The 25,600-nt window shown below is 42.9% G+C and overlaps 1 protein-coding gene across 1 annotated transcript; it reads right to left on the bottom strand.

Moving 5' to 3' along the window:
- Window positions 1–19,371: 19,371 nt before the first annotated feature.
- On the bottom strand, window positions 19,372–20,118 carry LOC133884058 (protein FANTASTIC FOUR 2-like). Its single transcript, XM_062323450.1, has one exon. It carries the CDS (start codon window positions 20,116–20,118, stop codon window positions 19,372–19,374), a length of 747 nt encoding a protein of 248 aa, XP_062179434.1.
- Between the last annotated feature and the right edge of the window lie 5,482 nt (window positions 20,119–25,600).

The raw sequence follows: 25,600 nt of genomic DNA, 5'->3' as shown, positions 1-25,600 counted from the left end.
GGTGCAGTGAGCAGGCTCCTTTGGTGTCGATTGTGTGTCTATACTCTGGGTCTGAGGAGACAGGAAGCATGTCAGATCGATCCTTGTGTTCTCAGATAGTGCTACGAGAGTCCGAGTATGATTGCAGTAACCTCAATCCCTTTGATACAACATCTGGCTAACCTATATGTGACTATGAACACCGCAAATCTTTATAAGCTGCATGCTGACAGTTATAGAGGCAAGATCTTGCATGCAAGCTTAACTGGTATTTTTCATCTTTGTAGCTTAGATGGCCCAGATCCTCCGTGTTGGAATAGTGCACATCGATGTGTTATGATTTGAACTGTTATGATCTTTTGACAACACATGTTATGCATTGGACATTCACATAGGCAAATGATGTTCATTGGTTCTGAAAATATGCTTTCCATGGTTCAATTGTTCAGCATTACAATTTTGGTTTACTGAAATTTCAAGTTCTAAGTTTGGTGACGAGAACGCATCTACATTTATTTGCATTAAAAAGAGTTCCATTACTGAAACAGTTACACATCAGTTGATGAAAATCCCAGATGCTACTCTTCATTTGTTGAATTCTGCTCTAGTGAATATCTGTACACCCTGTGCTAGGATCAAAATGTAATTTTGCAATTATACAATTTTGCTTGCCAATTAGCAACTTAAATGAATTGTCTGTCATAAAACAACAAATATTGGAAGATGGAATTTTAAGACTTGATTTTGTCCGTGCTATCAGAAAAGTAAACCCAGTTTAAATCTATCAATTGTATATTTCCATTTGACTTATGATTGTGACAAGAATCTGGGATAATTCAAAAAACTGGCAAGACTTGGGTTTTGACAGAATTGCATTTGACTAGAATTGATATTGATTTGTTTTTTCAAAAATCTATTTGTTCTGCCTTCTGACTTGATTTTTTTACTTTCAGTTATATGCTGTAAAAGCTAGTGAAATCGCTACCTTGGTAACATGTTACTTATGAAGATATGCTCCATATGCTTTCTTTCTTCTGTTTGATGTTTCTCTGTAACATGTCTAAAATTATGTTTCAACCATTTTCAAAGTGAGAAGTTTCATTAGGCTAGCTATACAATATATGAAACTAATTTCACTTAAAAAGTACATGTTTTCAAAGTGACGTACCCAATGCAACGTGTTCCCATGATGAAAGATGATCCATTTGGCAGTATCTTATAGTTAAATTTGACAAGAGGTCCTTAAATGTTCATGATATAGTTTGACTTTGAACTTTCCTTTCCATCTGCCAGCATGAATACAATTTACCTGTCCATACCATGAGGTACAAGTAGGAATATGACAACATAGTACAAAGACATCTCAATCATCGCATATAAAGAAGGGCACCTTTGTGAGTTTGTTTTATTTACATTTGAAGTTTGTAGTTGCTTGGTTTTCAGTAGTGAGGTTATTCTTCTCCGCCTCCTTCGGCTAATACACATGGTAGCTGGTGTTGGAACATGAAAACCAAATAGAAGCATGCTTATTTACATAGCATACTAGTGTTATGATTTTTATTTTTTACTAGTTGCATAATTATTTTTGGAAAAAATAGATAGAGGAAACAGTTTCTATGAAATACAAGATGCTCATTGAATGTGCTGGGAAATTTATTCCAGATAAAGCAAATTGGGGCACCTTTTACAGTAGGGTGTTTTGTGATATTTATGTGGAGAAAATAGATGTTGGGAATAGGCCTCTTGAAAATCTGAATATCAGATGATATAAGAATTTGTATGATAAGTTCTTTTCTAGAACAAGAAAGAGACATACAAGCTGCAATTTAAAAATCGATGGGATGGACTGAGAGGTTTATACAGCTTTTAGTTAACCATTAATAAAGCAACGTGACTTGGATGGGATAATTCTAAAGGAACGGTGGTAGCAAGTGACAGTTGGTGGAAAGAGCACACCAGAGTAAACACTTTTTCATATCCTTTGTTAAATTTCTTTGTATTGTAGCTAAGTTTGAAATGCATAATACTCTATGGTTTTCAGGGACATGCAAAATGGAAAAAACTTCGGAATGGACCACCTAAAAATCTTACAGAACTTGAAAGGATGTTTGAGAATAGTCATATTGATGGTTTTTCTTCATGTGTTTCGGGTGAAGGAGTGGGAGAAGATACTAGTAAAGAGGCCAACAAAGAACAATTAGATGATGATGAAGGCCATGGTGAAAGCAACATCAATAGGAAAGGTGCCAATGAATTATTGCATGCATGGCTCTTCACAACTTCATTCGAGAAAGCTCTTTAATAGATGAAGACTTTGAGAGATGTGATCAAAACGTAAACTATATCTGTCACGTCCCAAATTTCATAATCGCATGATTAAGCTTAATCATGTATCATTAGCATCATAATTAATTTTGAGGTAAATTATTTTGGTGCACAAGATCACTTAGTTTGAAATCAATCGGATGAGAGAAAGAAATTTGGGAGAGAAAAGAATTGAATTCGCAGTCAAACGGACTTCTCTCTTTTGTATGTGGGCCCACCGGCCGGCCCCACCATCTCTCCCTCCACTTGGGCAGCAGCCCCACCTGCTCCCTCACTCCCCCACGTGCTCCCCTCTCCTCTCCCAACCAGCTAAAGCAAGGGAGTAGCCCCCTCTCACCCCCTCTCTCTCAAACTCTCTCTTCCTCCCTCAAATCCGAGCTCAAGAAGAGGAATTAAGGTATGCATGTGGTACTCACGCGATCACAAGCTCATGAGCTATCCATCCCTCCAATTCATTTTCGTTTTCCCGAAGGATTTGAGCCGGATTTGGTGTCTTTTGGTGTTTAGGGTGGAAATGTGAAGAACACCAGATTTCTTCGCCTCCCGAGCTTTTCCCTCCGTTTTCTCCTTCAATCGACGGTCCACAACCTTGGTAAAGGCCTTTGGGTGAGTCCCCTAAACTCCCATGACAAGAATCCACCTTTTGGATGGTTGGATTTCGAATTTTGAGCTACGGGTTTGAAGTTCATGAGTTCTTGATGAATTAGAAGCAATAGTCGAGTTTTGGTCGATTTCGGCGTATGCATATTGTCCTATGCGGTAGAGGAAGTCAATGTGATGCTCTAGATCCAAGTCCCCACTCCAAATGTTGCCGGAATCATCGCCGGTGAGCTCCCAAAGTGCCTCCGACGACTCTCAGCGGTCTGACCGCCACCCCAAGGTCGGTCAGACCGTCAGGGACCAAAACTCTCTGCATGGGGGCGGTCTGACCGCATTCCAGCAGTCTGACCGCGACTCTTGGCGGTCTGACCGCTGTTGTAACATCCTGAGTTTAAGCCTGCCAATTAGTGCAAATCTCACTCCAAATTGAAACTTTTTAGGGTAAATTAGGCTGATTAAGGTTAAGAAAATAGGAGTGTGGATGTATATATACAAGTATATGTATACTTTCGTAATTGTGAGTTATGCTAAGTTGCAGCAGTATTCGAAGTGCACTAGGATCAAATTCAAAATATACTTTTAGATTCTATTCAGCGCAAATCCAAAAATTTAGTTGGATCCTTTGGTTCAAATCGTCTTGAAAATCTCGAGATCCAAGTTCAAATATTCAAAATAGAGTTGTTGAATCCAAAGTCAAAACCAAATTCAAATTCTCCAAATTTGAATTATTCCAAAACCTTTTCTTTCTCTCCTTCTTTTTCCTCCTTCCATTTTTCTTTTTCTCCCTGGGCCGGCTTTCCCCTTCCCTCTCCCTTCTTGGCCCAGCTGGCCAGCTCGGCCTCCTCTCTCCCACGCGCTGCACCCGGCCCAGCTCGCTGCGTCGTATCGGCCCACTCACGCGCGCGCACTCATACGCCCTCAACGGTCCGCTGAGCCACGCGTTGCTGATCCGCCCGCACGCGTCCGCGCGCCTCTCCTTCCTTCTCCCCTCCAGCGCGATGACGACATCCTCGGTCGCCGTCTCTCCGGGAAATATCTCGCGCACGCCCGACCACTCTCCGCAGTCCCCGCTCACCCTCCGCTCTCTCTCTCTCTCTCTCTCTCTCTCTCTCTCTCTCTCTCTCTCCCTGCTACCCATGCCTCTGCGCCGTGATTTCCGCGGCCCACGCGCTGGCCGGCGCAGAGTGCCCATGCTCCGGGGAAAATGGTGGGCGCCGGCCGCCACCTCGCCACCGACGTCCCTGTGATGCCAACACGTGAACCGCCTCCCTGTGCCTTCCCTCCCGTCTATAAGTAGAGCAGCCTGTGCTTCTCTCTACCTCCTTTTCTCCACTTCGCCGCGCCACCGTACCACCACCACCGCCATTTCCGCCGCTGCAACCTCGCCGTCACCCCTTCACCGTCCACGTGCCGTCAAGGAGTTTCAGGACACTACCGCCGTCTCTGTGCCGCTGCTTGTTCACCGGAAGCTCGACTGGAGCTCGTCCGTGCCAATAGCCGAGCTGCGCTGCCGCCATCTCTCCGACGAATCGCCGACCGCCACCCCGCCCGTCGTCATTCCTGCGCTCGGTGAGCACCCCAAGCCCTAGCACCCCCCTCCTAGATAGCGTGTAGGTGTCCTCGCGCTCTCCCTTAGCTTTTCACCGTGCGCCGCCGTGTTTTGGTTTCCTCCGCCGCAGTTGCGCTCGCCGCCGGCATGATTCTGCCCTGTGCTGTGATCCGGCCATCGTGCCATATGCTCTAGAGGCGTTAGGCCTCTTTTCCTTGCAGGATTGGCCCCTCTCCGTGCGGGGGAGGTGCTGTCCAGTTGCGCCACGCCGCCATCTCCTCTCCGGCGGTGATCTGGCATCGTTCTCTCCGCCGGTCGCCGTCGAGATGATCCTTGCCGAGTCCGCCATGTCGCTTAGAAGCCCGGCGTTAACTCATAGTCGTGAAACTCCGGCGAAAACTCGATCCCGGCGAGCTTTCCAGTGCTGCGCCGCCGTGATTCCTCGCCGCCGGCTTGTTTCCCCTCCGCTCCGCCGCTCGGGCGCGTTCGCGCGCTGGCGCGTTCGCGCAAGCCAACTGGGCCATGTCTCGGCCTGGCCAGCCGGCCTGGCTCGGCCCAGTGGCTGGCTAACCGGCCTGGCCAGCAGGCCGTGCATCGTGGGCCGGCCCAGCTCCTCTGGCCCGTTAGCTAGCCAGCCCAGACCCGAATGGGCCAGTATTGTGTAGTTATTACTGTGCAGTCCAAGCCCGGCCCAGGCCCATCTAGGCCCAAATTCGGCCCAATCTGAGCCCATTAGGCCCACTGGGTACTATTCATGTGGGTCGCACCTATGAATAGTGTCATTTCATAATTTTCCGATTTAATTTTATATTAAATCTTCCGGGAGCCGTAACTACTCCGTTCTTGCTCCGATTTCGGCGATTCTTTCGCCAAAGTTCATCTAAAATCAAGATCTAGTTATCTGTTGCATTATGATGTTTGTTAAGGCTCATTGATTTTCCATTTGGTGTGATTGGTTCCTCCCTAGTATAGCTCGTTAATGGTCGTAGTCGCAATTGCAGATCTGCCAGAATTCTGTGAGTGCTGCGCGGGAAGCATCAGAAGCGAAGAAGATCCTGATTACAACCAAGATTTTGAAGAAAACTCCGGAGAAGGCAAGTCCTATTTCCTTGATCATATTGAACCTACGTTTTCGAATAATATATATGATCAACTAAAATTGGACTTATTATCGCATGTGCTATATATTGCATTTTCTTTCAAACTACTTGTAGTAGTTAACCCTATCAACACTGCCATGCCATACATGTCATCATCCAGAATACATATCACCCTAGGAATACCTGTTGTTATATATATTAACAGTAGACGACACCTTGATATCTAGCATGCTTAGGATTGAATACATCTCCTTGGAGATGTCGCTTTTAAAATACGTCTCCTCGGAGATATTGCTTTTAAAACACTTCTCTTCGGAGATCAATTTGCTGTTATCAATGATAACTCATATACCATGATTCCTTGATGGTTGTGAATTTTGTGATTGTGGTGAAATCCTTGATGTCGTGTGGGACATGGAAGGTGATGTGTAAAAATGGGTGAAAACTGTTTTGGCGCGGGCAGGTAGAGTAGTCCTCCGGGGAGGATGCTCTTGGGGGCTTGAGTTACATGATGGTATTCATTGCCCGTGAAGATGCCTAGCCCGGCCGCTTAAGGACCGAGTCTTGCGCCGTCATGCTTAGACACCCCGTGCAACCATGCGTCCTGTATGGGCAGGACTTGATTTTCCTTCACTGGACTGAGTTGGGCATCATACCAGGAGGCTGAGAGCAACGAGCAGCCAGGGGTCTATCTGTCCCGCTGTTTGGAGGTTCAGGGACCGGCTTAGGCTTAAAAATGGAGGCTGACCTTCGGAACATGCAGCTCTGGAACTTGGCGTGTCTCGTGGAAAAGCCCGGCAGGAAAGGTGTTTGGAGAGTCTCGGTATGATTCGCTCCTCCGCTTGCAACGGTTGGAGGCTGAGCATATCGTATGGGTAAAGCTGTACAACCTCTGCAGAGTGTAAACCTATTCGAATAGCCGTGTCCACGGTCATGGACATGCAAAGCATTGACCTCACTTGAATAGACTCCTGGTGCGTGTGTCTTGATGAGTGAGTGTGTGGACTAGATGTCCGTGTGATGTGGTTCCTGGCTCGATCCGCCAGAAGCTGTGTGGTACTAGAGGTACACCAGATATGATAAAAGGGACTGCGGAGTGAGGTATAGCCCCTCCCAGGACTAAAAACCCCCAGATACAACTTGTTACCCTGGTTTTGGTTTTAAAACTATTTCGAAAGCTTTGTTACATTTATTTCAAATGGTTAACAGTGGAGAATATAACTAGATACCTGCATAAAACCTGCCTTACGCTTAACACTATAAAGCCTTATCCTTCAAATATCCATTATGCATCTATCAACCCCTTTGAAGTAGTATAGGACTTGTTGAGTACCTTTCGTACTCACTCTTGCTGTCATTCAGATGAAGAAGCCGATGCCGACTTCGCCGGAGGAGAAGCCAGAAATGAAGAATAGTATCTAAAGTCGCGTTCGCACCCTCGTTGCTTGTGGCTTGGGCTTTTGTTCCGCTGTGTGCTTTGATGGCCGCTAGGCCAGATTTGTAATATACAGTATGGGTTGTAACCTTTTGTACTCTAAACCATATTATTTATGCACAAAGTTTGACTGTGATATTATGACTGTTATACTGTGCGTATCAGCTACTTGATCCAGGGACTGATACAGGAGGCACAGGGGATCCCGGGTCCGGGGACCTGACAGCTGTATACCCAGACAGCACAGTTACTGCTTGCTGAAACTTGTAAAATTCATAATAAATTCTCTGTAGCTCCAAAAATTATGAAATAAATTTTGTTGGTTTCATAATAACCTACTCTACCTATTAAAAATATTCCCAGCCATAAAATAATGAATTAAATTTCTGATATTAATTAATTAGGTTAAGGCTTCATTAAATCACCGTTAATTCATCATAAGTCCAAAATTGATGAATCCAATTTTGCTAGTTTCCTTATGACTTTTTCTATATAGGAAAAATATTTTCATCTATTATATGCATATTGTGGCATATATTTGCACTTTATTCATACTCATTGCATTGCACGCGTTGATCCTTTTTAGAGAACGTCGATCCCGGAGGCCGAAGGCGATCCCGTCGCGCCGTATCTTTCTGATTCAGGGCAGCAAGGAAATCATCTATCATATTACACCGTGTTAACTTGAAAGTCTAAAGTGTTATCTATGCTTATGTATGTATGCATGTGTCGGGTACCTTTGGGTAGAACCTATGCCGTTGCATTCTTCTATCTTGGTCACGAGTTCATGTATGTTCCTTGAAGCCTAGAGGTGATGTCGATGTTTAAAGGTCTTCGCTATGCTTAGCAATGCTTAGGTATTTCGGTAGAAGTCGAACGACGGCGTTCTCCGTTGTTCGCGAGAATAGGATCTACTACTGTTTACAATTACATGTTGTTGGTGATGGTATGGTTGGTGAGTGGTGAGTATGAGGTGAGGTGTGAGTGGTGCTAGGAGGGTGTTTAGCCTGCCCGGATGTGAAGTTCCCCTGGGTAGGACGGTAGAGGAAAACCGGGCACCATAGACTGTTTGCACCGATTAAGCACCGATCGTCGGTGTAGTCGGCTTTAGCACCTACCTTACTCACCACACGCTGATATAATGGTAGGCAAGCCGAATACCTTCGCAGCTGTGGCTTTGTGGGCGTGAACAACGATGGTGTGAGAGGACGGGCTTGTAAGCGGTACTAGTTTGCTCAAGGAGTACGCGTTGCATGCCCCACATGGTTGGGGCTGGTTGGGAAAGGTTGTCACGAGTACCCCCTGTGTGCACTTTGGCCGGTGGCACAAGCCAAATGGTCCTCGTGTCGTGTGGGTTCAGGAGTATCCCCTGCAAGGTGTAAAACAGTTCGAACTGCCGCGCTCTTGGTTATGAGCATGTCTATCGCTTATCTGCACCGGTCGTAGAGTCTCGGTTGTGGGCGATGGTTCGGCTACGTGTTTGTGGATCGGTTATGTTGGAGTGATAGTGGTGTTGGTTCGGATATGATATGGTTTGGGGTGGTTATGGTTCGGGTATGTGGATGTGGTTCGGATACAGTGTGGTGGTTTGGGCATGGTGATCGAGTTGGCACCGGTTATACTTTGATACACTTGTTGGTTATGTTTATATATGTTCAGTTGGTGGTGCGGGATTTTTTGATATATGTTGGTTAAGCTAGTTGCTCACACCTACGTCTAGGCTGCTTACCGCTTAATTAAACTTAACCATGTTAATTCTTGCTACCAGCTTAATGTCTATGATCCTTGGAGTCGGGAATATATATACCCATACTGTGTAAGACTTGCGAGTACCTTCGTACTCAGGGTGCTGCCCTTAAGTTGTTGTAGGTTCACAGGTTGGCGAGGAAGAGACGCTGTTTGGCTACTTTGTGCCTGCCGATCAGGGTGGCAAGCAGGAGTAGCACATTCTACTCTGAACTTGGTGCTCTTGGTATGGAGCCTAAGGGCATGTGGCTCCATATCCTTTTATTGTATAGTTTATTTTCTTCCGCTGCGTAGATGTTTTGTTGGTTAGGAGTTGAGGGGTTTTGTCCCCTCCTAGCTCGCTTTTGTTGTAAACTGTTAAAATCAGTTGCATGCTTAATACTTGTAATATAAATGTTTATTACTCACTCTTTATTAAGCTATGTTGTGATGTACATATTGGAAGGCATGTGTTCCGATCCTTGGGCACGAAACATGTGCCGAGACTGCCGGAGTGGTATTTTGATTAATCGTCATGGGTTGTGATTATGTTAATGATCCGCCTGATGATTAGTTCAAATACTGTTTGGACGGGTCCTCACAATATCACAAGTGAGAGTCAATTATCTTCATCTCAAAGAGGTGGTGGTAATGGATTAGGAGTCATGAATATCTTTCATGATAATCTTGCTAACACTCTCTTTTCTACAAGAGAGTAGATTGTTAATATTCTTGATGTCCATTAGAGGATATGTTCTAAGGACAAAAGTACAATCATATCAATCGTGTTATCTTCATTTGGTGTGTGATTACCTTCCTTTTTTCCCTCGGTTATTGCAAGCCTCAACACTCATGCCAATTCCATTATTTCTCGATTGATTCTCCCCTGTTTCTTATCAAAAAAAGCTCTTATCCGACTAAAAGAAGCCAATCAACTATGACACGCCACTGTAACAGTCCCAAGAATGAGTAATTTATAGCCTGATCCCATTAGCTCATCTTGATATACACCAGGAGTGGAGCCACATTGAAGCTCTGGTGTCCTGTGACACCAATGGCTTTCTACCTGGCCCAAGTACTCCCCTCATATGAGTTGATGACACTAGCCATGCCTGCCAAGTGACCCCAATGCTCCTGTGAAAGTAGCCTTTATTGGCCCATTACTTGCTCAGCCCGTGTTGTGCTTCAAATATACATGAATCTCCATCAATTGGCCCATGTAGATAGCAGGTTTCCAGCCCAAAACTCATAGCTCGTTGCCTCTCTCCTCTAGCTTTTCTTTTCTGTATGACCTGCCTATGAAGAGACGCAACACGATGGCAATGAGAAAAATGATGTGTGACATCAGCGATTAGGTGAGGCTCTATTTTCCCTAACCATAAATCCCCAATTCCCCATCCAATCTGATGACTTGATTTTGACCTCGTGTAGCCACTGAGCAGGCACCTGATTTGTTGGGGCTTAAGTTGAGGCTTCTGGTTTCTGGAGATTTTGAGCCTTTGAGGGCTGTTCTTCATTGGCGTGTAGCAGGCTCGACCACTAGGGCTTCTAAGTTCTAATCTTCTTCCACGATGCCAGGTTCAGGTACGAAAATTAGTGTTGCTGCTACTTACTATATGTGTATCTAGTAACTTTAGTTTAGTTTTTTACAATTTAATTTCACTAATTGGACAAGTAGTATGAATATGATGGAACGATTCTTGAAAAGAAAATTACCCCCGGCTAGTGATGAAGGGACTTCTCGTACACGTACTAGTAGAGGTGCATCAGACATCAAAGTTACTACTCGTCCTTCTTTAATACTGTCACCAAAAGATGTAAATTTAGATGAACTACCTTATGATCCGATTGATAGAAACAGAATAACAAAATATCCTGGCCTTAAGCTATAAGATCATATTAGGAGAAGATATTTGATCAGAGGTCTTTACCAACCACAACCTGGTTTCAAGTATCCGCAAACATTCATAGTAGACAAGCCACGACAGTTTAATCCTAAATGGTTTTAAGAATATGATTGGCTAGAGTAGCTTGAGGAGGTAGATAAAGTTTTTTTTTTTGCCTATACTGCTACTTGTTTAGAGATTGTATCGAAGACCAAGCTGGAAATGATGCATTTGTAACAAAAGGTTTGTCTTCCTGGAACAAGGAAAAAAAGACTAGACACTCATGCAGGCGGGTTAACTAGTTTTCATAATGCAACTGTGAAAAGATGTAACAATTTGTTGAAGCCAAGCCAGTCCATTGTTATTGGTCTCAACAAGCAGAGTGATGTTGCAAAAGAGGAGTATTTTACTTGTCTAAGTACTTCCATAAATGCTACAAGGTTCTTATTGCATGAAGGCTTAGCTTTTTGTGGTCATGACGAGTCAGAAGAGTCTAAGAACATGGGGAATTTTCTACAGTTGGTGAAGATTTTGGCAGAGTAAAATAAAAAACATTAAGAAGGTTGTGCTAAGAAATGCTCTAGAAATCATCAAATGGTGACTCCAGAAATTCAGAAGGACATTGCTCAATGCTTTGCAGAGGTAAAGTGGTTCATTTTTATTTTATTTTACGAATGATGTATCAACTCTAAAGAGTGATCAATAATGTGTTATGTTCATATCATAGTGGATTCTATTATCAAAGAGATTGGCGTTGAAGTGTTTTGCTTGTTGATTGATGAGTCTGCTGATGTTTTAGACAAGGAACAAATGACTGTGGTTTTGCGATGCGTCGACAAATGTGGATTGCTCAAAGAAAGACTTATCAGTGTTGTTCATGTCAGTGAGACAATAACTTTATATCTTAAATCTAATATTGATCAAATATTTACGAAGTATAGATTGAGCTGGAAACAAGTCGGAGGCCAAGGTTACGATGGAGCGAGCAACATGAGAGGTTAGTTTAATGGTTTGAGAGAGAATAGGTCAGCATACTATGTCCACTATTTGCTCATCAGATTCAGTTAGTCATAGTGGCAGTAGCTAAAAAGAATGATGGTATTAGTGACTTCTTTGACATGATATCTCTTCTTCTTAATGTGGCTAGAGCTTCTTGCAAACGAAAAGACATGATACGGGAAAGTCAACAAGAGAGAGTAAAGAAAGCAATTGGTAGTGGATATATTAGTACCGGAACAGGGTTGAACCAGTAGCAATCACTTCAAAGACCCAGAGAAACTCGGTGGTGTTCTCATTATAAGACCCTTAATAACCTTAACAACTTGTTCCCATCTATTATTGAGGTGCTCCAATATGTGGAAAAAGATGGCCTAAATGATAAGAAGAGACGTCAAGCCCGTGGACTCATAGATTATCTTCAGGATTTTGATTTTGTGTTTCATTTGCACTTGATGCTTATGATATTTGGATATGCAAATGCTATATCACTTTGTTTACAAAGTAAAGATCAGGATATATTAGGGGCCATGTTAGAGGTGAAGTCAACCAAGAAAAAAATTTAGGAGATTAGAGATGATGGTTGGGAATCTTTATTGAAAAAAGTATATTTCCTTTTGCCATGAGCATAAAATTCTTAAGAGATGCAAGAAGAGTATGTTTATCATCATGAACCAAGGAAAAAGACAAACCACACTAATTACTAACATTATCGATGGGATTGCTTAAACCATGTTGTTGATTTGCTACTTATTGAGTTCAATGATCGCTCTAGTGAGACAAATTCTAAGTTGCTTACTTACATGGCTACTTTCAACCCTAAGGATTCTTTTGCTGATTTCAAATTGTAGAGCTTAATAGAATTAGCTAAGCTCTATCCTGATGATTTTAGTTCAGTTCAATTGAAGAACCTTGTTCACAGCTTCAGATTTACATTGACAATGTATAAGCTGATGAAAGATTTTCCAACTTGAATACTATTACAGAACTTGCTAAACTAATGGTGGATACAAAGAAGCATCTTGCTTTTCCTTTGGTCTATAAACCTTTAAAGCTAATACTTGTTTTTCTTGTTGCCACCGCATCAGTGGAGAGGTGCTTTTCGGCAATAAAAATTGTGAAGATGATACTACGTAATCATATTGGTAATCAGTTTATTAATGATTGCACCATTTACATTGTCGAGCCAGCCTTTCTAGTTACAATCCCAAATAATATTGTAATAGATCGCTTTCAGAAGATGGAAGGTCGTAATCGCAAAATGATTCTATGAGAGGTAAGCACCGGTGCAAAGAATATTTCTAAAATTTAGTTCTATCATTAAATATGAATTATTATAGTAAGTTGTATTTATCTTTTTTTTGTTACTTATTTCATCTCTGATGTCAGTTTTGTAGCTTTGTAATTATAATTATCTAATTTTCTCTACATTGCATAATTATTGGATGTATGCATTAATATGCTGGTTCACCCAAACTGGTCAGTCTCCTTAACTTTGTTACTGACCATTGATTTAATGTACTTTACCTATGTATTATTAGTTTACTAGAAGTTGTGATCCTTGTTAAGAGTTGATGGTGGCACCATCCACTATCCTAGCTTCGCCCCTGATATACACCGCACCTCACCGAGGAGCACATACATGCACGCACCATCACAAGGAACTGCAAGAGCACGACGACCGACCTTCACACGCATGGTGGCGACTAGCTCCCCACCGGCGACGACCCCCACCACCGATCGGTTGTAATTACAATAGTCAACAATCACATCTTATGGTATTCTACATCATATATGAGCTGAAACTAGATTTGGGGCCCAACTATATTCTAAAATTCAATCTAATAGCTAGGAGTATTATAGATATAATACACAAAAAGTAACCATCTAAGACATACAGAATCCAAGACTACCAAACATTATTTAACTTTTTTAATCTAGTTTTTATAATCCAACTTTCTAGAATCGACAATACATATTCGGATTTTCAAAATCACAATAAAAAAACAAACAGCTCCTAAGTCTAGCCGTCCAAATTAAGCTCAGTGAAAGAAGAGAACTGAACAGTGATTACTGTAGCTGGGGTGCTCTTCAAATCTGCTAGCCTAATGACTTAGTCGCGGACAGTGCAACGCATGCACTTTATTTGGAAAGAAATGAATCGTGATGAAATATCTAATGTTGCGAGCAAGGTTTGACCTGTTATACTTTGAAGGAGAGGAGACAAGCAGCCAAGCAGGAGCACGCCCCCTTGTGTCTTGTCCAGCACCCACTCGGCAAAGCCGCTCCGATCGAGCTGAGCAGCCGCGGGCGGGAGATCGCACGGGGAGACCGCCTAAGATTTGACACAATCTAGCCGGCCGTATCCTGTCGTGCGCTGCCTGCCCGACCGTTCGTTCTCTAGCCCACCCACGCCGCCGGACCGCAAACTCTATCGATCCAGCCACACCGAGCAGAGCGGGGCGCGCGCGCGCCTGACACGCCAGATCGCCGCGCGATCCCGCTCCACGCCCGAGCACAGGCGGAGAGTGGCGGAGTTGGTTGGCTCGGGGCCATGGGGGACAGACAGGGGAAGAACGAACCACCGATCGCAAGGCTTGGTTGGACTTGGACATGGTGCCGGCAACGACGTGACGTGCAGCCGAACATACTTTGCCCAAAAGATGGTGGCATGGAAACTCAGCATCCGCTTGCTCGATCGTCGTCGGCTTGTCGCCGGCGTGTCTCTTTTGTTGCTCGTTGGTGGCGCCTGTGCCCTACGCCATGCAAAGTCGATGAGGGTAGCCTCGTCTGCAGGCCTTTTCTGCGGTGAGGAGGGAAGGCAGAACGGATGGCTGGACAGACAGACATTTGATAGCCATCGATCAGTAGACTAGGAAGGTGACTCTGAAAACAATATGGCCCTGCAGCCTGCAGGCATGCATATATCGTGCTCATTTGTTCAAAGCATACATCCATGATGTTTCACATTGAACAAAAGCATGCGACAACGCTATGAGGTGTGTGTGTGTGTGTCTAAATCAGTAGGATGCGAAAGGTGCAAGCTGTTGGCAAATCTGTTTTCCTGTAATCCACACGAGACCACATCTCAATAACAATAATAATCCACACACGAAGACCACTGGTTGGAATTAATAGACGCGAGAGGCACGATTTGTATTACGATGGTTTAGTGTATAAATATATGAGTTGAACTATATTTATAGACTCTGTTCGCGTATCCGATTAGAAGTCTATACGTATTTTCGAGGAATATTATCTAATACCACAACGATGTATGCTCTGCACTGTAGCATCGTACTCACGAGCTATTCAGTGTGCAACTTTATACTTGTAAAGCTGAGATGCAACAGGCTAAGCCAGTAATGCATATTGATTTCCTTGTCTCTCGTATTGCTCTGTCTGCATTGGTCACCCTAAAGTAACTTCTCTTGGTTCCCATAGGTTTGCATACCGTCCAAACTTATCCGCGTGCGTAGGATACACATCGGACATTTGGGCCACCTCAGATTGGACCAAGGTTTGCATGGGTCACGTTGGTTAGGCCAGAACCCTGGATCGAGCTCGAGGCCCCAAGTGATCGCACCAAGATCACATTCGTGGCCACAACGAAAGATTCTCGTTTGGCCCGGCGACGTCACTGTACTGCCCCAGGTTTTGCTTTTGTTCTTCGGAGTAGCATGGAAGGAAGGTCATCTCTTTTCTTATTCTGGGCATAGAAACAAGAAATTCAAAGAGACCTACAGGCCTTTTCGGAGAACGAAATAGGGTAGCTCATGAGTTGACCTGACGTATCCGATGGCAGTGTAGCTTTGGTTGGTTGGTTGGGTCTGTCTAGTTGTTTGATGATAGATTGTATGACAAAAATTCTACCAGAACTTGAATTAATAAGATGCTGCCACATCAGAAATGAAAAACTGATAGATAGGATAGATAAAAATCTATCAGATTTGTCAAACGCCAAAAAAAAAAAGAGGCATAACAGGTACAAAAGTAGTCTGTTAGAATATGGTCCAAATTGAATGAAAGAACATACAGAAAACATCAGGTAACTCAATAATAATCATTCATAATAGTGATCTAAAAAAGATCATGAAAATACAGAGTCAATAATAAAATGATATAGAAGATATAACAACATAAATAAAAGTGTTCAGCAAACAACTTGGATAAATGCTGCCGCACAAATCTCTTGAACTCTCCTTGTTGTGATCAGAACACCAAAAGCAACCGTACAACCGGTTCCACCATTAGAGCCTAAAATATAACGAACGTGTAGTCCCAACAAAAAGAAGATCCGAACATGGTAATCACAAAATTATAATTGTATGGTGAGCAAGATCAAACAATCACATTGAAGGAAAAACAAATAGGGAACATGTATCTAGACTCATATACAACAGTGTACAATCACATTGAAGGAAAAGCAAATATACAAACAAATAGGGAACATGTATGCAGACTCACATTCAATGGTGTAATTGATACATCTAGATATGGTAATTACAAAAGGAAGACCACCAACATCAAACAAGAAAATTGGTGCCAACTGTGAATCAGATCAGATAAAAAAAGAACCAAAAGTACTATTTTTGCAAGCACTATGGTGGAGCAAATCACAACATATCAACGTGTGAATTAAAAATAGTAATTCTTAGTTGCCTTATATTTGCAACATTGTCACTGAACAACAAATCATTGACAATTTGAACTCGAATGTTCTTAATGTCATTTTGAGATCACTCATCCACCAACTTAACACGACATTCCACAATTCCATGTAGTTGATTAAAAAATATTGTAATCAACATTGCATAAACAAAAATCATGAGAATAAAGAGATGATAGAAACATAGTAATAACCACAATTCAATGAACTTACACATTGTTTTCTTTCATATGGATAACCAATCTTGAACCTGTGAAAAATTAGCACATATAAGGCCATCCCATGCATGCCTGAAACGTGTCATCTATATTCATAGTTTATAAATTTTAGGAGACAAACCAATAAATATAGCTATAAAAGAGAGAGAAAAAGATAGATAAACATAAATAAAGAGAAATAGATAGAGAAACATAAATAGAGAGATAAATTAGAGACAATGAGAGGGATATAGAGACTAATATAGAAAGAGAGAGGGATAGAAATATATAGAGACAAAGATTGAAAAAATAGATAGGAAGATATAGATAGAGAGATAGAGAGAGGTAAACATAGATACATATAGAGAAATAAATTAAATAGAGAGAGGTAAACAGAAAGAGAGGGGTAGAAAGAAAGAGTGAATGAGAGAGAGGGGGTGACACAAAAAGAGAGATAGCGAATAAGTGAGAAATAGATAGAGAGAGAGAAATGTATAGGAGGAGAGATAGAGAAGTAGAGAGAGAGATACGCATAAAGAAAGAGAGAAAGATATAGAGAGAGACATAAACACATAGAGAGAGGGAGAGAGATACACAGAGAAAGATAGAGAGAGAGAGGGGTATATGTAAAGAGCTACACATAAATAGAGAGTTAGAGACATAGGTAAAGAGAGGTAGACAAAACGAGAGAGGGACAGAAGAAGAAAGATACATAGATAAAAAGAGAGAAACATAGACAGAGAAAAAGAGAAACAATAACCAAATGTAGAATATTTATAGAATGATATAGCTCATCAATGCCAAAAATTACATAATGTATACATGTGAACATAGAATATTTATAGATATTTTAAATAACCGAGACCATGTATTGCTTATTAGAGGGGAAAGGATAAAAAATACTAGCCGAACAAGACCGCACAACCTCGATGGAAAGCATAGATATACATCCATCTCGGCTCTTCTTTTACAAGCCTTGGGTTGAAAAGAAGAAAGGTTCTAGAGTGGCCATCGAAATCATTTAAGGGGACTTGTCACAGATTTTGATCAAGCGGTCAATAGAATGTATAAAATTAATCAATGATTTTGGATGAAGAATATCTTCAAATTAGTAACCGCTCATCTCTATGTTTAAACATCCTAAGAATAAAAAGATCAATGCCCTAATGTAAAAGCTGGACACACACAAACTAGCGTTCCTCAACTTAGAAACATGCCTCTAGGTGAATTAGTAAAAATATTTGTAGATAATATACAGCATCAAAGACTACCTTAAAATAGTCACTCCGCTCTCATGAAACTGAAAGAAAGACTCAGCGAAACAATAAAAAAATAGCAACAAGCAAGTTTATAAAGGGGATTAGAAACACCCTAACCAGCACCCCATCCCCATCCCCCCCACGGGCAATCAAACACACACACACACGCGCGCACACACACGCGCGCGCGCGCGCGCGCACACACACACACACACATATATACATATATATATATATATATATATATATATATATATATATATATATATATATATATATATATATATATATATATATAATGAAGAACCTAAACAACATGGAAAGAACATATCACTATTCAGTGGGAAATGCACTCTCTAATGCAACTGATCTGCAAAAACAGCTCACCGTACTACCAAAAATCCTATAGAAAAAACAGGAACAATAACAAAAAAAAGACAAAAAGGGGATTTGGCACAAACCTTTATGAATATAGAAACGTTACTCACTTGAATAGGTGAGCTATTCAATTCCTCCACAGGGATCCCTTGCTCCAACATGATCCAACCCTAAAAACACGAAAATGACCTACAAACAAACCCTAATGCCACGGGAACAATGGGAAAATTGAATAGATCGGGGGATAAAAGGCACAAATTTATCAAATCGAACCTTCAAATCACCAATTTGTAGTAGGGGCACGGGGCACGGCGAGGGGGGAAGGGGATTAAGAAGTGCATCACCTAAAGTGGTGGAGATGAGGAAACACTAGGGGAGCAAGATAGCTGCTGAGTGGGAGAGAGATGCACCGGTTACAGAGAGGGGAAGAGAGAGAGGGGCGCTAGTTTGTTGTCCCTATTAACAAGTCTCCATACTTTCCAACGGGTTGCAGCAACAATCCAAACTCAGATAACGCAAAAATTCCATCAGACTTCAATCAAGCTTACACAAATTTCAAAGCACATCAAAGAGTCACAAATTAGACAGATTTAGAAGCAAGAAATCTATCAACAAATAAATAGCAAATTTCATTTATATACAACACTTGGTGCTGGAAGATTGTAGCACTGCCCTTGATCGAGTATCAAGATCTTGTCTCTTGTCTCCATCGCAAGAAAATTTATTTTTAAACCACAAATATGATGAAAATAATCACATGGTAAACAAAGGAGAAGCCTGAAGCCGTATGTATACAGTGGCGAAGCTAGAGCAAAATAGAGAGGGTGCAAAATCTTATCAACGCACAGCTCTACGCTCGACATTAGCTTGTGCGGTCTACTGTAGGTGTAGAAGTTTGGGTTATGAGGGTAAGTTACGAATAAAATTCTGAGGGTTAATATTAATTTTTTATTTTTTTGTGTGGGTGCATCCGCAACCCCTCTGTTCCATGTACCTTCGCCACCGCATGTACATATGCAAAAGCCAACCAGGATTAGTTACTGCTACTACAGACACCGTGTGCCACTCTGCCACCTCAGTCACCAGCAACCGTCAGAGTTCTTGATCGATCAAGGTGGCAAGAACCAATAGATCGAAGGCGCAAACAAGAAATCAAAGAAAAAGAAAAGAGTACTCGATCACCACCATCTCCTAGGTAGAAATGCATCGATCGACAAAGCTTGCTTTACTCGCTAAGAAATAAATCAGTAGCCGACTGATCCATTGGTTCCGTTCAGGAGGTGGCCACCCAGAACGCGGCGGCCGTCTCCGGCTCCCACTGCTTGCCGCGCCTCGCCGCCGTTGTGCTTGCGCCACCTTCCGGCTCCACGCAGCGCCCGCCGCGCACGTACTTGGCAACGCCGTAGTCCTCCGCCTCCTCCTCGGCCTCTCTTGCCTCCTTCGTCTCCACGGACTCTGCTGCTCGCGATTCTTGTCGGCGGCACGCGGCGGCGGCATTGCCGGTACCGGTGCCGCATGGCAGGGGGAGAAGGCGCATGCGGAGGCGCCCGACGCTCCGCTCGGCCTCCACTATCCCGGGCGTCCGCACCGCGTACACCGCCAGTCGGCCGTCGCGCCGCTCGTGGACCATCCGCACGCGGCTGGCGCCGCGCGCCAGCGTCGTCAGCGGCGGGGGCAGCGGCCCCTCGCGGACGCGACGCCCCAGCTGGCGCGTCCTCCCCTCCTCTGTCACCATCTCCTCCTCCTCCCTGGTGCGCTGCTTCCTCTCCACGCACTCAGCCTCCACGCCGGCATCCCCGACGTCCGAGACGTTACCGGCGTCGACGGCGCCGGTCTCGCACCCGAGCGCCTCGGTGCACGTCTCCAGGTTCTTCTTCCTGCCACCGTACGCCGGCTTCTTGGCTGTGGCAGCCGCGGGGACCAGCACGTGACGAGGCTTCACGTGCTCTTGGACAGCGTACAGCGAGGCCCAGGCGCCGGTGGCCGGAAACTGCTGCGGCGAGTCAAGCAGCGACGGCATGGTGAACTCAAGCGCACAGGTCAGACACACCGGGCACCACAAGATTCGAGGAGAAGGCCGGTGGTGTATATAAAGGTTTGGAGGGAAGCCGAGGCGGCCAGGGGATGTGATCGGCGAGCAGAGGATGTTGCGGCGACGGGAGGGAGACGCTCCGGCCACAAGATTGGAGCAGTGGGAACAAGGCAAGCTGCACCGGTGTGTGGTGTCGTAGGACACTACGCGGGCTGTGCCGTGTGGGGAAGAGCAGAGTCCGTGCCACTCGTTTATATAGGGCCAGAACCCGAAGGCTGCAGGGAGGACAAGGGCAAGGTGGCAAATTCTTTTTTTGGTTTGTTATTTAGTCCCTGGAAAATGCTTGCTTATTGGGTCCTAATGGCTCTCTGACTCCGATTCCATCAGGGTAGAAGAAGAACAAAAGGAGCAACACCATTGGGAGGGATGCATTTGCGTCTGCCGCAGCCTGTAAAGCTAGATCGCCCATGTAATTGGACTCGTCAATTGGTAATGCTTTTTTGGGTGCTTATGGTGCTGTTAGTGACTGCAAGCAATTACCTTGTTAATCCTAGTCTTTGCAATTTGAAACGATAAGTAGCTATTTACTAACTAGTGGCGGAGCTAGAAATCCGTAGGAGGCTAGTAAAGTTTCCAAAGCCCATACATAGGCCTTTAAACTAGCTACAAATCGACGGCAATCTTACATCATCGTCTAGTTAGGTCAAGTACAATGCCTGAATCTCAGTCGGCTCTCGTCTCTTAGCTAAGATACAATAAATGAGTAGCTCCAATCTTTTTTTTGGACTGTACAGAATTCAAATTAGAATGCTCAATGTTTTTTCGGTCTTTCTCTCTTCTTTTTTCTCTTCTTCTTCTCCTCCTCCTCCTCCTCTTCTATTCTTCTTTTTCTTCCATACCAGAAAAAAGATGGATCTGCCGTTGGATCTGCCGATCGACTGGACTGTATGGCACAACCTAGAATGAAAAGCATGATTAACTAGTCTACGATGGAGATATCATTACTAGAGTTAGAATTGGTAATACGTTTGGAGAAAGTTCATCGTGAATCCTAGGCTGTGGTCGAGAAAATTATAGGAGCAATTGGTTTTTAGTGGAGCTAGATCGTAGAGAATAAATCTACAAGTTGAAAATCTTTTGGGCAATCGGATGGTTATTTGATGGCATCAAATGTTTGATATTGGATCTCTTTGTTCTTCTTAAACCTTGCTGTTCCGACTTTGGGCAGTAACAATTGTTAAAATATATTGAAAAGTAAAGTGAAATTAATATTATCAGATTTTTCATCAAAAGTACTTGAAAGAGTGTTGTATACTTAGAATGATTTGCTTTTGTGCCGAATGTTGATGGTCAACAGTTACGCTAATAGTGTGTCTAACCTCGCTGCAATATTTTATCACGATAACCTTTGATTAAAAATAAGTTTCTTTAGCTTTTTTATGAGATTAGCGTTATTTAGTTACAAAGTACATAACATTAGAATAACATATAAAAATATGTTATTGGAAGAGAAAATTATTTATACTCCAAACTTATACCCGAATCGTATACACGGATTGATTTGATTCGTATACGTTTTGATCAATTGCTAAAATCGTGCGTCGGATGTAGGTATCATAACCAAAATCAGAATAGATTTGTCTTGCATGCATGTTGTGCCTTGCCTATTGATTGCTTGATACGATGACCTTAAGCTACACAGTGCTTCTTAATTTATTATCATAGTAAGAATTTAAAAAGTTTTTATTATTTTTATTATGAATTTTAGATATTGATTAATTGTATTTTACATGGATTTTTATTTAGGTATTTGACTTTTATAATAATTTGACTTTTTTCTAAGTTTATATTTGATATGGATCCTTCTTTTTTCTATTCTAACCCCAATTTTAATTATTATTAATTTTATTTTATTTGGACTTTATATATATATTCTGCTTCCCAAATCGTATGAAAATCAAATGGCTAATTTTTTCATAATTTTTAATTCCGAATTTAGCTATTTATTAATCGTAATTGGTATGGACTATTCGGTTTAATCTAGACCGTTAGATTGTCATAACAATCAATGGTGCAAATCTTTTTTTCTTTTTCGAGATTAACATGGTAATTTTATGATCTTGAGAGTAAACATAGTAGCTCCTTTTATCACTCAAATAATAATATAATAGTGAGTATCAAGATAAGATTGGAATTTATTAGAAGTTAATTTCTTCACTGGAGAGGGAGCCCTCTTCCTTTTTTTTTTCATAGACGATATGATCTTTTCTAAAGACAAATCAATTTTCTCAAAGCATATATTTATTTGAGAGAAGAAATGAATTCGACAATTCCAATCCAAAGTGCAGATTTGATGTCCTGGTGCACTCTCTGCTCCTTATTGAACTCAAATTCAAGTTAGTTAGGATTTTCCAACTCAATTTCACTTTTATTCAGAATATCCTAAATTTCCTACTCAAAAATTGAAACTATCAACTTGAATAAAAAAATTTCAACTCAAACTTTCCTAAGAGCTTTAAACTCAAACTTGACAAATATCAACCAAGAAAATTGAACTTTCAACTTATAAAATAGAAATTGATCTAGGCTAGCTGCCTGTCGACAACTATATATTTCTGATACATATATAAATAATGGGATTTAATTTTGAGTGGCCCTTAGCTCAACCACTAAGAACATAAATAAGTAATTACATTTATAAGTAATTTGGACGATTGAGGTTTTGCATGCTTAATTTGCATAACATAGGCCTATAACCCTAGCTAGATGACCTATACCCTATAGGTTCCACCTTGTGCATGAATTTGGCTGGGGTATCTTCTAGGGTTGGTTTATTGGTACCGACCTATATGTCGGTGTCCATATTAGTTCCTGCCTTTTGCCTTCTTAAGAAGAAAGCATGGTTGACATATAACTATCTCAATATCCTATTGCTTGCCTTTTGCCTTCTTAAGTGAAAAGCATCCATGTTCTTACTTGGGTTCTCCTACAGGGGCTGAAGAAATGGCTGGACATCATTGCTCCAGGAGAGATGACATCAAGATGCTTTTGCGGAAGTTCAAGAACTTCTAGTTCCGGATTCCAGGTTTCATGGAAGTGGTCATGACTGCATGGCACTGTAACCTAAACCTCTACAACCCCATTCGTGCCCTAGATTCAAAGCTACGCAGCACAACCACGGCCCTCAAGACCTGGAGTCAAACTCTCTTTTCAAATTTCAAGTTGCAACTCCTTATGGCCTTAGATGTCATCCTCCGGTTGAACATTGCACAAGAGAGCATATTGCTCTCCAAGCGGGAGCTTCGGTTGGCCAACCTAAAAAAGTTCATCCTAAGCCTAGCGGTCCTAGAAAGATCTAGGAAGCGGCCGGCCTCCAGAGTTTCCAACCTTAGAGAAGATGATGCTAACACGAGGTTCTTACACCTCAAGATAAATGGCAGACGAAGGAAGAACAGAATCGTGAGGCTCCAAAACGGTTCGGGTTGGGTGGTCAACCATGAGGATAAATCTATGATTGTCCAACAACACTTCCACAATGTCATGGCATGGCCGCCACCAAGATCCCTACAATTAAACCTTGACTCACTAGGCATTGAGACTCACGAACTAGGTGGTTTGGTTGGACCCATCTCTAACAAGGAGATTTTTGACGTAATTTGCAGTACCCTGGTAGACAAAACCCCAGGCCTAGATGACTTCACTGGTCTCTTCTTCTGTATATGCTGGCCTATCATCAAAGAGGACATCATCCGGGCTATACATGCATTTTTCAAGGACGGTGCAAGCAGGGGGGTTCTACCTCCTCAACTCGGCGAATATTGTGCTCATTCCGAAAAAGGGTGGGGGTGGAGAAGATCACATATTTCAAGCCTATTAGTCTCATCCACTAGGGAGTTAAGATCGTCTCCAAAATCTTAGTGCATCGTCTAGCCCTATATATGCACTCCATTGTTTCCGGATGTCAGAGTGCCTTCATTAAAGGGAGGTCCATTCATGAAAACTACATGATAGTGCAAAACACTGTCAGACAACTCCTTAGATCAAGAAGTATGGCCCTTCTTTTCTAATTGGACAATGCGAAGGCCTTCGACTTCATTCGCTAGGAGTACCTCTTGGACCTTCTCTCACATCTGGGTTCCCCTCGATAGTGGTGTGCTTGGATCTTCGCTACACTAGCCACGTCTTCATCCAGGGTTCTCCTAAACAACCTTACTAACCCCCCCCCCCCATCAGGCATGGTCAAGGCCTCAGGTAAGGAGATCCTCTCTCTCTGTTGCTGTTCGTCTTGACCATCGACTCGATGCAGTGTATCTCTCTCGACCTATAGAGCAAGGCCACTTGTCAAGCCTACAGGGCTAACAACCTGATTTACGGATTTTGATGTATGCGGATGACGCAGTGATTTGTGTTTCCCCCTAGGCGAGGGATGTCTCTACCCTCGCTTCCATCTTGAACTCCTTCGGTGATGCGAGCCTTAAAACAAATCTCACCAAAACAACGGTGACAAAGATATGGTGTTCAAGGGTAGTTCTAGATGAAGTGCTTGCAGACCTCCTTGTTCTTCGGGACGAATTCTCAATCACATACCTTGGCCTTCCGCTCTCCACGAGGCAACTTAGAAGGGTAGACTTGCAATCGCTGGTGGATAGAGCAATTGCAAAAATGGCCTCTTGGCAGGGAAAGTACATCAATCATAGCGGCAGGCTGACCTTGGTCAAATCAGTCCTCTCCTCGCAACCAATCTATTTCCTCATGAAAGCCCCACCAACAACACTCAAAGAAATTGATGTGGCTCGATGATAGTACCTCTGGTCGGGATGCTAGAGGATCACGGGCGGGAGCTGCAAGTAACTAGGATCGTGTTTGCCAACCTAAAAGCAAGGGTGGCCTGGGCATCCTCCGCCTGGATGCTTTTGGGCGCTCTGGCATGAGTGGAAGAACCCACATAAGCTGTGGGCTAGCACTGAGATCTCGTGCGATAAAACTGAACAGCTCCTTTTCACGGCTGCCACTAAGATTGTGATGGGAAATGGGGAGTCTACCTCTTTCTGGCTTTCAGCAAGGGCTTGTGGGAAGTGACCTATAGATTTTGCTCCACTGCTTGTCACTGTGTGTAAGGCTAAATGGAAAAATCTATCCTAGGCCCTGCACAACAACTCATGGGTAGGGGACCTTGACCTTTCCCAAATGACTCATCATCACATGAGCTAGGGCATCCTCTTGTGGATGGTCTCATGTGAGATCATCTTGCGACTTGACACTACGGATGACATCGTTTGGCGAATGAACACTGATTTGGAGTACTCCACATCACCGGCCTACCAGATGCACTTCTAGGCTTGCATCGACACAGACTATATTACCATCTTTTGGAAAGCATGGGTGGCGCTGAAGTACAAATTCTTTGCTTGGTTGGCCGTCCGGAACAGTCTATGGGCTGCAGATCATCTGTCAAAGAGAGGCTGGCCTT

Source organism: Phragmites australis, chromosome 11 (genome assembly GCF_958298935.1).
Source record: "Phragmites australis chromosome 11, lpPhrAust1.1, whole genome shotgun sequence".
In the NCBI taxonomy this organism is placed as follows: domain Eukaryota; kingdom Viridiplantae; phylum Streptophyta; class Magnoliopsida; order Poales; family Poaceae; genus Phragmites; species Phragmites australis.
This window is presented reverse-complemented; position numbering and strand designations above follow the sequence as displayed.